The following is an 11,533-nucleotide window of genomic DNA, read 5'->3' as shown; positions in this document are numbered from 1 at the left end:
CCATCCATCATCTATACACCGCTTAATCCTCATTAGGGTCGCGGGGGGGCTGGAGTCTATCCCAGCTGACTTAGCGCGAAGGCAGGGACACCCTGGACAGATCGCCAGTCCATCGCAGGCACATATAGCAGTTTTTCATAATAAAATCTTCTGCTTCTTTTATGTTTTTGTTGTTGAAACAAGTGAATGCATGTCTAGGCCTACTGACATTGATCTAAATAGGGTGGAAACACCTGAATTGGGGGAGAAAATAATAGAAGGAGTGATCCATAATTAGTCAGCTGTTAGGCCGCATAAGTTTTAGCAATAGGTACCTAAAAAACTGGCAAGTTTAAATTGGCCTGACAGATTTAAATACATACAGAGATGAGACAACGGGCTCAACTCTTTTTGGATCTTTATGCCACTGCAAACTTAGCCCTAGTTGATGTTGATCTGAATCAGCTATTGCTTAGGTTTCTTCTGTCAACACATTTTAGTCCAGATTTTAAACTGAAGTAGTAAAAGTGGGTTACATATTGTCATATTGAGGGAAATTAAATGCTTTAGTTGGTGTATATATAGGTTTGTAGTTCTAATTGTTACAAATAACGAATATAGAGTGTAAATGGAAAAACTTATCTCCTCTAAATTTTTTTTTTTTTTTTTTTTTAACAAATGTTCACCTACTTTTTATAATAAAGATTGTTTTCAAAAGTCCAAAATATTTGGTATGGGAACAAATGTAATCTATTAAACGTATTTAATTTGTTTAAGTGTTGCAGCTATTTGTTCTACTGCTTAAACTGTTCTATTTGTTTTCTTAATGAACCGTTGCTGATTGATAGTAATAAAAAAAAATAAGGTCGCTAGGGAAACTGCTTTTCGTCTCTTTTACATGTTTTACGGCAGGGCTATCCCAGTAGCGGATGTCTCCATGACAGCTTCCTTGGCAACAAGAAGCTTGTTGTCCAGACGGTGCACTGAGTTAGCATGTAGCTAAATGCTGCATTGGTAAACGTTTGCGGAGGTACTAATAGTGTCATGTGAACATACTTTTATTTTGTCGCATGTGTTCAAGTGTCTGAGGTTCAACCGAGCGACATAAGAGAAGAACTTCAAGTTAACGGTGAAGTTAACGTTAATGAACTAGCTAGCTAATTAGCTACAGCTCGCAGTGCTCAGCGCATCATGTCTCTGTCGACGAAATGAATTCCCGCCGCTGGTTTCGTTCACTTCAGATATTTATCGTCTTGTGTGGACGTTTGGCCCACGCAGCCACAGACTCGGGGCTCACCGCCACCGTCAATTCCACCCCAACTAATAGGGAGCCTTTCAGCCCAGCCACCCCTGCTCCGGGCGGTACGGAGGACCCGAACTCCACGGAGGAGGTCACTCTGAATCCCACTGTGAACTCCACGGAGGAAGTTACTTTGAATACCACTGACAACTTCACGGAGGAAGTTACTTTGAATACCACTGACAACTTCACGGTCACCCCGACGCTGCCTGTGTCCGAAGAGCCCACTGTGGACACCGAGGCTCCGTCTGCAACCACCGTCCAGCCTGCAGTGACTCCTCAGGGTAACGTCCACCTGCCCCATGAGCTGAAAACATTTGTCCATCTCTTTTTCTTTGTCTCCACTCAGTGTTCTGTTTGTTAGGCCATGTCAGCTTCAATCAATGTCCATTTAAATAATATCTGATCTCAATGCTTTATATAAATACAGTTTACATACATCGTAAATAAAAAAAAATCTCTAAAAAATTATTTTAAAAAAATCTCTCTCTCATTATTCTGCCATTTGGCAAACAGAAATAATTTTGGTAATCCCAACTGACCTAAAACAGTAAAGGTTTTGCCACAGTTAATGTCAGACAGTGAGAAAAAAAAAGTTATATGTCTTTTTATACAGTATATACAGTATATATGTAAACTTGTGGTTTCAACTGTATATACTATCTTGTCTTGACTAACATGATTCTTTCTGTTGATTTCCAGTTTGTCTTTGTGATTTGACGCCTGACTTCTGTGACATTGGCTGCTGTTGTGACACAGTTGATTGTGACGTTGCCAACTTGAGTACTGTCTTCACTGGATGTCCACAGAGAGCCATGTAAGTCATCTATGCAATACTATAGCACATAAAGAGCTCGTTAAAAAAAAAAAAAGCATTTTAGGAACCTAAACCTTCTTATTTTACAGATCAGGAGTTTGCATTGAGAAATGGCTCATGTTCAGAGCCAACGTGAATTCATCTCTCATCACTGTGACTGACTCCTTGCTCTGTGTCCGGCCTGAAGGTGAATAGATATGATGTGAATACATGAATTGAAAAACATTGTAAATGAGCTATACATTATTCAACTTTGACAAGTACTTTCACCAGGGGGAGGCATAAGCGTCCTGCCAATAATACTCTTAAAAAATGTGCATTTTTCTACCCACCACAGATAAGGCACCCCAGGCTCTCCCAGCTGTACTTCAGTTTCCAGCTTTAGGGGATTCGTACCACTTTTCACCACCAGAGCCAACAATCGCCCGTCACAGCAGAGATTTTTACAGGGTACACATATGATGCTAAAAGATTTCTGCTCACAGTTTTTACCTACAGTATTAAATAAGCATATTTTTCTGAAAGAAAATGCTTTTTTTTTGTAGGTTGATGATGTCATCCAGACGTATTTTTCTAACTCCTCTGTGCGGGGTCTCCTCCGTCAGCCGTCTGCAGGAGCTGCTGCTGCTGCGTTCTGTATCAACCGCAACCCTGCAAGTCAGTCCACACATATAAAGTTGAATGCTGAGTATCACAGGGTAGCAACGTTTTTCCAAGCCAGTTTTCAAATGCAGTCCTGGCAATTAACTGTGTAGTTTTGCAATGATCTCAGCTGCCTCCCAGGTGACAGCCATGGTTAGAGTGGACTTAGAGGCATTTTTAAGTGCGTTTTCTGTTGTGCATTGTATAAACAGTTAGTATACAGTCTTCTCTGTGTGCAAAGCAGCCCTTTACTGTACTAACTATGGTGACTGTTTCTCTTATTATGTTCTGTCTTCATCTGCTTCTAGAGTTCTTGAGGTCTGTGTCTCTGTCTTGTACCCGCATGGTGTCTCCTCAGTCATGCACCACAGATCCAAGTCTCAGCGCCCGCTCCTACTTCTCTGACCTGAGTCTGATTAAGGTCAGCAAATCCACTTAATGCTTTTAAGTACATGATTACTGGTGAGAATCTCACAGCACACAGGCTAACATAGACTTTTTTTTGTTTACAGATTCCCATAGGCGAGATGGTGCCAGTGTCAGATTTTCTGGTAAGTCACTGATTGTAAATACAGCACAAAGCCATGCATGGCATCGGCAGAAACGTTTTCATTTTGCACTTCACATGCCTCTGCAACAGTTGAGTTCAGTAGTCAGAATATAAATCAGCTTCTATGACTAGTATGTGGGCTTTTCTCCAGCATGTCAGAACCCAAAGTCCTTAGAAAAGCAACAAATACTTCATCTGCTGTATAAGTTCTGTTTGCAGCATAAAATATGAACTTGTTAGATGTTGTCGGCTAAAAAGTTGATGATTGTTGCTTATTTCCTGAGTGTGAAGCTGTCAAAAAAAATGTAAAGGTTCAACATGTGCATAAATGTAAATGTTTCATACCAACAGTAAAAATCATTTTACGTGTTTTCTGTCTGACAACGTGTATAAAGCTTCACTAACTCTGGTTTCAGATCTCAGTGACACCGCTGTCTGACTGGCCTGCACCAAGCCAACAAAACAACTCCTGTATTAACGCAGTGCAGAAGGTCAGCAAACACACAAGTGATGTATTCAAGTTCATGACGAAGCATCAAAATGACTGATTCTGCCTTTCCTGCTTCTCCTGCAGGTGGAGTTCGTCATAGGTTACACAGGCAGAGGTGAACTCACATATGCATCAGTCAATGTCGTCTTGGTTGATGTGGATCCCAATCAGGACTTGTTGCAGACTCACTCTGTACATTTTCAGGTAGACTAATTAAAGCTGAAGATTCTATCAAAGACACCAAATAAACAACAAATTCAAACATTAAGATTATCGCCATTTGTCTCTTGCAGCTGGCTGCACCGAGCCCCACTCCAGGAGGGCTAACGTCTGCAGTCGGACTTCTAACAGGATCTCCTGTCATTGGTCGTTTTGATGACCAAGTGAATCCTGTATCCTTAGCAACAATTCAACGAAATTTTCCTTTATGGGTTAGATTTGAATTAATCTGGAAAGCGTTGAGTCAGTCATGCATCATTAATCCTTAACAGTGAGTCAGTTAACAACACTAGGAGTGTCCCAAGGTGGGGAATGTTCCTCTGACCTGAGCAGACGAGCACCAGTCCTCTTCACATACAACACTATCACTGGCTGCACATTCAGGTTAGCCAGCAGTTTGTTGTTTTAGCTTCATCGCATCTTGTTTTACCTCATTTAAAGAAAAAGGAGTTTTAAAGTTGTTGTAAATCAGTCCCAGTATTTAAGATTAAAATGCAATCATAAGTTCTATTCTCTCTTACATGTGGCTCTCTTTCATTTCTCTCTGCCCCTGTGCTGTCTAGTTCTGCAGCTAGCGACTGCTCGGAGCTACGTTCACAGATTTATGGGATCTTGCAGGGACTCGCTACGCCTGATGTGATCGCCATGAACTCAGGCTCCCAACCGCAGTGGACGAGAGTCATCACTCAGGACTGTCGTGTTGGTCTGCAGGTACAAAATAATGAAATGTTTGACACAGTAACTGCTGTGTGTGTGTGCAGAAGGACTTGATGCCATTAAACTTGAATAAAAGTGTCCTTTATAGCAGGTTTTGGTTGTTGGCAAAACCAAGATGTGATTGTATTTTAAGTGGCTTTTTGAATCTGTAAACTTTGCATTTTCTTTGTTCCCTCTGTCAGGAAACATGTGAGTCAGGTTGCACCCTTCCCCACTCTCTCTCAATCCAAGTGCTGTGGGCTCGCCAGGGTCTCATTGACCTCCCACAGAGCTACATCCTGGGAGCCAAATACCTTTTCCAGTGTCAAAATGTCAAGGTACATATACTCTGTTCCTCTGCAGACGATTTCAAACAAGTCTTCCTTTCATTATTTTACCTCTGAGAAGATGTCCAAACACTCTCCTCCTCTCTGTCTTTCAGTGTCCTATGTCATCACCTCTCGCTCTGACCACCAAAGTTATGTTTGCTGACACTACAGTTTACCCAGAACCCCCCAGGGGTTTGCCTCAGCCTCACTGGAAGTTTCCATTCGGTTTCTTCACTAGAGGCGCCGCTGAGCTAGATGGCCACGTTGTTATTAACGGCAGCGACACTGACAAGGTCACATGGAGTTTAATGCTGTTCACAGTCATGTTGCTAACAGGATTAGAATTCTTCTCTAGGTAGCAGGAGAGGTAGCACTGGAGTAGTTAGGAATTTCTTAATAACTTGCTGGTGTGAGGAAAGGTTTTCTATGAATGAACTGAAATTAATGTGTCAAGGTTTTATTTTGTTGAACTTTTTCACAATGTAAAAAGTCGCCCATTACCAGTAGGGCACAACAAAGACATGTTCCATCCTTAAATACCATAATTTATTCTTTTGTTGTTTTTATATAAATATACACATTTCTACGAGACGGTTGTAGTCATTGTATTACTGAGGTAAAGATGCGTTTCTTGCACACAGTTCCTCCTCTGTCTCTTCCTTCTGGTCTGGTTGGTTTCTGTTCGTTCTTCTCTCCCTTTTCCCCGTGAACTGCACATAGTTGAGGAGACTCACTATGGCAGCAGGAGTTATACCCTCCAGACGAGTAGCAGCGCCCAGCTGGAGGATAAAGCAGAGGAGTAACTGCATATTCATTTGTTTCTGGTAGACAAAATGACCATTTTAATTCCATATTTTCTTTTGGAAAAATGACAGAAATGATCAGCAAATGCCCTGAATGTGCAGACTCACAGTGCTCGGTCGAACTCTGTCCAGAATCTCTCTGACTTCCTGAGACATTGGCACTGGCAGAGAGAGATAATCCACGTCCTGTGGCAGAGACATGTTCTCCTCCTTCTGAATTCTCTCAATCTCTTTCCTCTGTGTGTCGCAGTGAGGCTTGTAAACAGCTACATGACAGAAATGGAGAAATGTCAGATTGTATAGTAGCTAAAAATGCCATAACAACGAAGCAACATGTTGAGGTGAAGCAGGGGAACAACTGGGCCAAATATTACAATTATCAGAATCAGAGTCAGAAAAAACTTTATTTATTCCTGAGGGGCAATTAGGTGGGCAAAGAGTGACACATTAAAAATGAGCAAGAAAAAGAAAAACAACACACAAAAAGGTGGGCAGGTGAAAGCAGCAGATTATGTGCAGTGGCAGGCCTGCTGCCAGTAACAGTGTGAGTGTTGCTGCTCAGGTAGTCAGACAGTAGAGTCCATGTAAGAATCAGAGACGTCAGCAGCAGATTATGTAGAGCAATAAGTCAAAGAAAAATAACAGTAGTAATTATAAATTCAATTTAAATTTAAATATATATATCTATATATATAATAACATAATAATAATAATAATCCTACTACTACTATGACTAATAATAATAAGAATAATACATTTAAAAAGTGACAACAAGTCTATTAAAAAGCAGCAATTAAAGCAGCAGTTTGAACAGCAATGTGAGTAAGAGTTTGTCACATGTTTTACCTTCTATCTGGAGTCTTTGTGAGAATTCCATGAAAGATGAAAGCTGCTCTGGGAAGACATTTGCCAACATTTCAAAGGACACGTCTTTGTACCGCATTATGTCCATACCGCTGAAAAAGAAGCCAGAGATGTTCTCTTAACTGTGTCCTGATGTGTAACATTAGACATTTTCAGCTGAGCAGTGAATTAAAATATCGTCACTCACGTCATTGTGGTGCTCTTGGTCCCACTGATGAGGATGCTGGGCAGCGTTTCTTTCCATTTGGCGGCGGACAGAGTGAGGGCTCTAAGGGCCGTCTGTGCATCCTGGAGACTGTTCCTGACTCTTACAACCTCCTGGTAGCGCAAGGAAGACACACAGCCCACCTCCTCAAAGCCTGACAGGAGAAAGGTCACGAGAGGAGAAAGACTAAAAGTACCTGTGAGAGTCGTGACCATGTGTCAGCGAGCATCACAGAAAGATTTACAGTCAGATAACAGATGAATAGCAGAAATGGTTTTGTGCTGTACGCTGTCGCCACAGACACCACACCAACCTTTCAGAGTGAGGCGGAGGTCGGCGTTGTCCGGCCTCAGAGAGGCTCGAAACTCAGCCCGGCTGGTGAACATGCGGTACGGCTCTGTGACGCCTCGGCTCACCAGATCATCAATGAGAACTCCGATGTAGCTCTCCGTTCTAGACAGCGCTACCGGAGGCGTGGAGAGCGCCCGGCGGGCAGCGTTCGCCCCCGCCCACAAGCCCTGCTCAGACACAAAACAGTTCCCATCAGAGTCTCAGTGTTTTCCCTGCTCATGTGCTTCAGTGTGATACGATACGTGCACGGTGCTGCCACGCTTTGTTACACTGATCGACAAATAACACACAAAGCAGATGTGAATCATTGAAGAGACGGTTTGGAACGAAGCAACAGTAACAAGAGCACACTTTTACTGAATCTAGAGCTGACAGGCAGCAGTGTTGGAGTTAATGATCTACTGTAATCACATTTAATTTGTCCTACCTGTTCTGACATTAAATGATCACATCACAGTTACTAATCAGTTACAGTTACTTCTTCTTCTTTGAGTCAGACTAGGCTGCTGCCAGTGCCAACCTGACATGCAATGAAGCCATTTTCTCAACAAAACGTTTTCTGTGAAGTGGTCTTTAGGCTGGTTTTCACCAACTTGGCTGTGGGTATTGCGGTAATACTCTGTTAAAGAGCCTAAAAGAAAGCTCTTATGTATTTCCTCCTAATTAGGGTGTTAGTTTGTGCCGATATGTGGGCACATGCACGGTTCAGCGTTTAGCAGCAGTTACATGACAATGCATCTCAGAAGAACAAACAACTATAGATGGCAGAAAACATCGCTTCCTACAGCTGACAATCACACTGAACAGGCCCGTCATTTAACTCACATTATTCCTGCAGTAGCGTAAATCCTGTTAACTCTGTCTGCTAAACACTGAATGTGTCGATTGTTTCGTCAGCCTGCGGGAATAACTACGAGCCACACCGGAAGTAACAAATCTGAGATGCTGGCCTTCAATTCAAAGTCGGTAACTGTGCTAAATATGCTTCACTTCTGCTAAATGTCGGTCTGTACATCTGTGGTTTGCTGTAAGTGTTTCTATCTGTGTGTTAGAGCAACGCTTCTCAACCTGGCTGCAAAATGTTTGAGGGAAAAAAAACAAATTTAAATGAAACAGATTCTAGAATGGGGACTAGTTTGTACATTAAATCGCCTGTACCAGTTGCATTCATATTGGACACACACACTCAAAACTCTCCATTAAGTCCAACTAATTTCACCATTTCACAACACAAATGCCCACTTCTTTAGCTACGGGGTTTACAGTAATCATACACTGAAATATTTAGACCAAAACCCATTAAACTGCTTGGCGGCATGCAGTTACTCTGCCACTAAATGTGGAGCAAAACATTTATTTACAGAATTTGATCGTGACAGAGAAGGAGCAGGCCGTTTACGAGTGATTAATGTGTTTGCTTTATGGACGGTGCGGGTGGAAAGACAGGGTTAGTGACTCGAAAAAGGTTGAGAACCACCGTGATAGAGAGCAGAAGGACCATCCAGATGGAGTTTGATGACCCGTGATAATTGTATGAGCCCCAGAGGAGGGGGAAAAAAAGCAGCTACCTGTGCAGCAGCCTCCTCGTACCCCGTCGTTCCGTTAATCTGACCGGCCAGAAACAGACCCTGAGTGCTTTTCACCTGGAGCGCAGGGCTCAGCTGAGTGGGACACACAAAGTCATACTGTACTCCATAACCTGGGAGAGAACAAAAAACATCAACAGCGACATTTATTTGACTGTTAGATCCGTAAACTAGAGACAAGCAGGACATGTCAGTCTGCCGTGTTGTCTCATTCAAACCTGTCACATCAGAACAGGACTGACTGAGCTGCAGCTGATGTGCTGCAAATCTGTTACTATGCAGAGCAAACAGGATTCGCTGTACCAGGTGTGTGGATCTCCGCTCTGTGCATGCCGGGGATTTCTCTGATGAGGCGGAGCTGGATATCGGGTGGCATGGTCATGGACAGACCCTGTGGGTACAAAAGGTCGGAGTTCAGCCCCTCAGGTTCCAGCCACACCTGGTGCTGCCGGCCTGGGAAGCGCAGGACTCGCGACTCGATGGAGGGGCAGTACCTGTGAGAGGCAAGGACACGCTTAGTCCTTTTGAATAGCAGGACAGCTGAGCACAAGGTCGAGCATCTTTGTCATACGTGTGCGTACCTGGGACCTTTGGCGTCTTGCTGTATGTGACAGTTGAGATGAAAACTCTCCCTCACCACTCTCTCCACACCAGGAGTGGTGTAGGTCAGGTAGCAAGGCAACTGCTCTTCAGGCTGTGAGTTTCAAAATAAAACATTCATTCACTGGAAATGACACTTGCCAGTTCTGAAAAAAGCTTTTATAGACCAGGCAATGACAGGAGCACCTTGAGACGCATTAGCTTTACCTTGCAGTTTGTGCGGCTGTTAAGGAAGCTGAACGGGGTCGGGTGACTGTCAGGGGGGTGAAGCTTAGTCAAGGAAAGGTCCACTGAATCCTTCACAATCCTGGGAGGGGTCCCAGTCCTCAGCCGGCCTATCTTTAGCTTCAGCCTCTCCCTCAGGGTGTGGGACAGTCCGGCACTGGATGGAGCATCTCCAATCCGACCCCCGGGGGACGTGGTCTGGCCCACGAAGAGGGAGCCGGATAAGAAAGTACCAGTGGTGAGAACCACTGAGCTGGCAGAGATCGGGTGGTCACAGTTCACTGGTGTTGAAAGAAGTGAAAAAGAATCAGGAGCTGATTAACACATGACTTGTTCTGTAATTATACATTTCAAAATGCTGGAAGTGCGTTTTAGTTGTTGGCTCATATGTTAGAAACTGAAATCTGTTTTGACCCTCTGAACCACAAAACCACCACCACCAGGTTTAAAAAGCCTGTCATCTTAATTAATCATTTTTGATGAGCTGTTCTGTCTGCAAAATTAACCAAAACTAAGTTTAAAAGTGTGACACGTCATCAAAATCACTTTATTCTGCAAGTCCAGTGTAACAATTTGTCAAAAATAAAGCAATAAAACGCAATGTCATCAGTCACAAGGCAATACTTTTGTGAATTTCAGCTGAACTGCAGGTTGTGTTTACACAGGGCAAATAGGAGACAAGGAAGTAAAAATGTAAAAATATCTGTAGTATGTAGAGTCTACGTGTTTTTTTTCCCTGTATGGGCACTTGGGAACCTTTTTGTCCAGGTTTTTAAATATTTTTGTACCATAAGAAATGAAGAAATTCCCTTTTTGTTTGTATTTTTTATGTTTTGTGGCATTTTAACTCTGCCATACAGCTCAGAAGACATTGTTGAGTTCTCTCTGCTTCAACCCATAGTTGTGCTGCTTTCATGGAGGTGCAGGATTTTATATTACAGTGATAAAAATGTCAATGACTACACAGGTGACAGGAACAGAAAAAGAGGGATAATGTACAAAAAGACTGTATTTCTTTCCACATGTAAAATAATGACTTACAAAACTAAACAGGGATTTAAAAAAAATAAAAAATCTAACAAAAAATGCACCTAAATTTGATGGTAAAAAAAAAAAAAAAAGCTCCGACAGAAATAATGTGTTGAAGACGATTTTAAAAATATCAGAACTCAAAACAGATATTTACCTCAAAGTAAAGCAGTGACTGTCAGGAAGTCAGTGTGTTATTTATTATTCATTTGTCACATTTAATCTACTAACTACAGTGACAATAAATTCAGTTTGTAATATGTACAGGACAGGTTGGTTTCCTACTTAAGACAGCTGTCAAATGCTGCTTACCCAAACGTATCCCAGTCACTTGGTGCTTTCCAGGCTCCTCTGGGTTTGGTTCCGTCACCAGCAGCTCCTCCACTGAGCCCTCCAACACCGTCAGCCTGGGAGTGGACAGCAGCTCCGACTGAACGGAAAACAGCCGGCACACAGTCAAACACATTTAAATTCACTCACAGACAAAAAAAAACCCTTCCATACTCCTTTCTTCTATATGTGATACCTGAATGAATTCTCGGTAGCGCTGCCGGTCCAGCTGGGCTCTCGGACCCCACACAGCGGGGCCTTTTTTCCGATTCAGGATGGAGAAGTGAATGCCAGCGTAGTCTCCAGCTCGACCACACAGCCCGTCCAGAGCGTCGATCTCCTTCACGAGCTGGCCTTTCCCTACTCCGCCCAGAGACGGGTTGCAGGACAGAGCGCCTGGAGGGATGTTACAGGAGCAGGTCAGAGTCAAGAGTGTGTCTGTATGATTTAGTAGAAAACACTTTGCAATCAATCTGCTTGCACCATCATCACCAATTTGACACAAGTCTCTGGACTGT

General features: G+C 42.9%; 2 protein-coding genes across 2 annotated transcripts in view; one reads left to right on the top strand and one right to left on the bottom strand.

Annotated features, from left to right (window-relative positions):
• The first annotated feature begins 959 nt into the window (after positions 1-959).
• On the top strand, positions 960-5,613 carry LOC103371841 (tectonic-3). The gene is made up of 14 exons (XM_008301304.1): positions 960-1,563; positions 1,982-2,096; positions 2,186-2,283; positions 2,434-2,546; positions 2,642-2,753; positions 3,047-3,159; positions 3,251-3,289; positions 3,705-3,779; positions 3,863-3,982; positions 4,072-4,170; positions 4,278-4,381; positions 4,561-4,708; positions 4,897-5,031; positions 5,136-5,613. Exons 1-14 carry the CDS (start codon positions 1,188-1,190, stop codon positions 5,379-5,381), a joined length of 1,893 nt encoding a protein of 630 aa, XP_008299526.1. The 5' UTR covers positions 960-1,187; the 3' UTR covers positions 5,382-5,613.
• Positions 5,464-11,533, bottom strand: part of mto1 (mitochondrial tRNA translation optimization 1) — an 8,991-nt gene continuing 2,921 nt past the window's right edge. The window contains exons 3-13 of the mRNA XM_008301305.1: positions 11,212-11,411; positions 10,998-11,115; positions 9,639-9,937; positions 9,413-9,525; positions 9,135-9,325; positions 8,814-8,944; positions 7,208-7,412; positions 6,877-7,048; positions 6,672-6,781; positions 5,934-6,091; positions 5,464-5,801 (exon numbers count right to left, since the gene is read on the bottom strand). Of these exons, the coding sequence (XP_008299527.1) occupies positions 5,631-5,801; positions 5,934-6,091; positions 6,672-6,781; positions 6,877-7,048; positions 7,208-7,412; positions 8,814-8,944; positions 9,135-9,325; positions 9,413-9,525; positions 9,639-9,937; positions 10,998-11,115; positions 11,212-11,411 (1,868 nt within the window). The 3' untranslated portion in view covers positions 5,464-5,630. The remainder of the gene's footprint in view (positions 5,802-5,933; positions 6,092-6,671; positions 6,782-6,876; positions 7,049-7,207; positions 7,413-8,813; positions 8,945-9,134; positions 9,326-9,412; positions 9,526-9,638; positions 9,938-10,997; positions 11,116-11,211; positions 11,412-11,533) is intronic.

This window comes from Stegastes partitus, unplaced genomic scaffold (genome assembly GCF_000690725.1).
Source record: "Stegastes partitus isolate 25-593 unplaced genomic scaffold, Stegastes_partitus-1.0.2 Scaffold1656, whole genome shotgun sequence".
NCBI classification, from domain to species: domain Eukaryota; kingdom Metazoa; phylum Chordata; class Actinopteri; family Pomacentridae; genus Stegastes; species Stegastes partitus.
The sequence above is the reverse complement of the archived record's forward strand: the minus strand, read 5'-3'. Positions and strand labels throughout refer to the sequence as shown.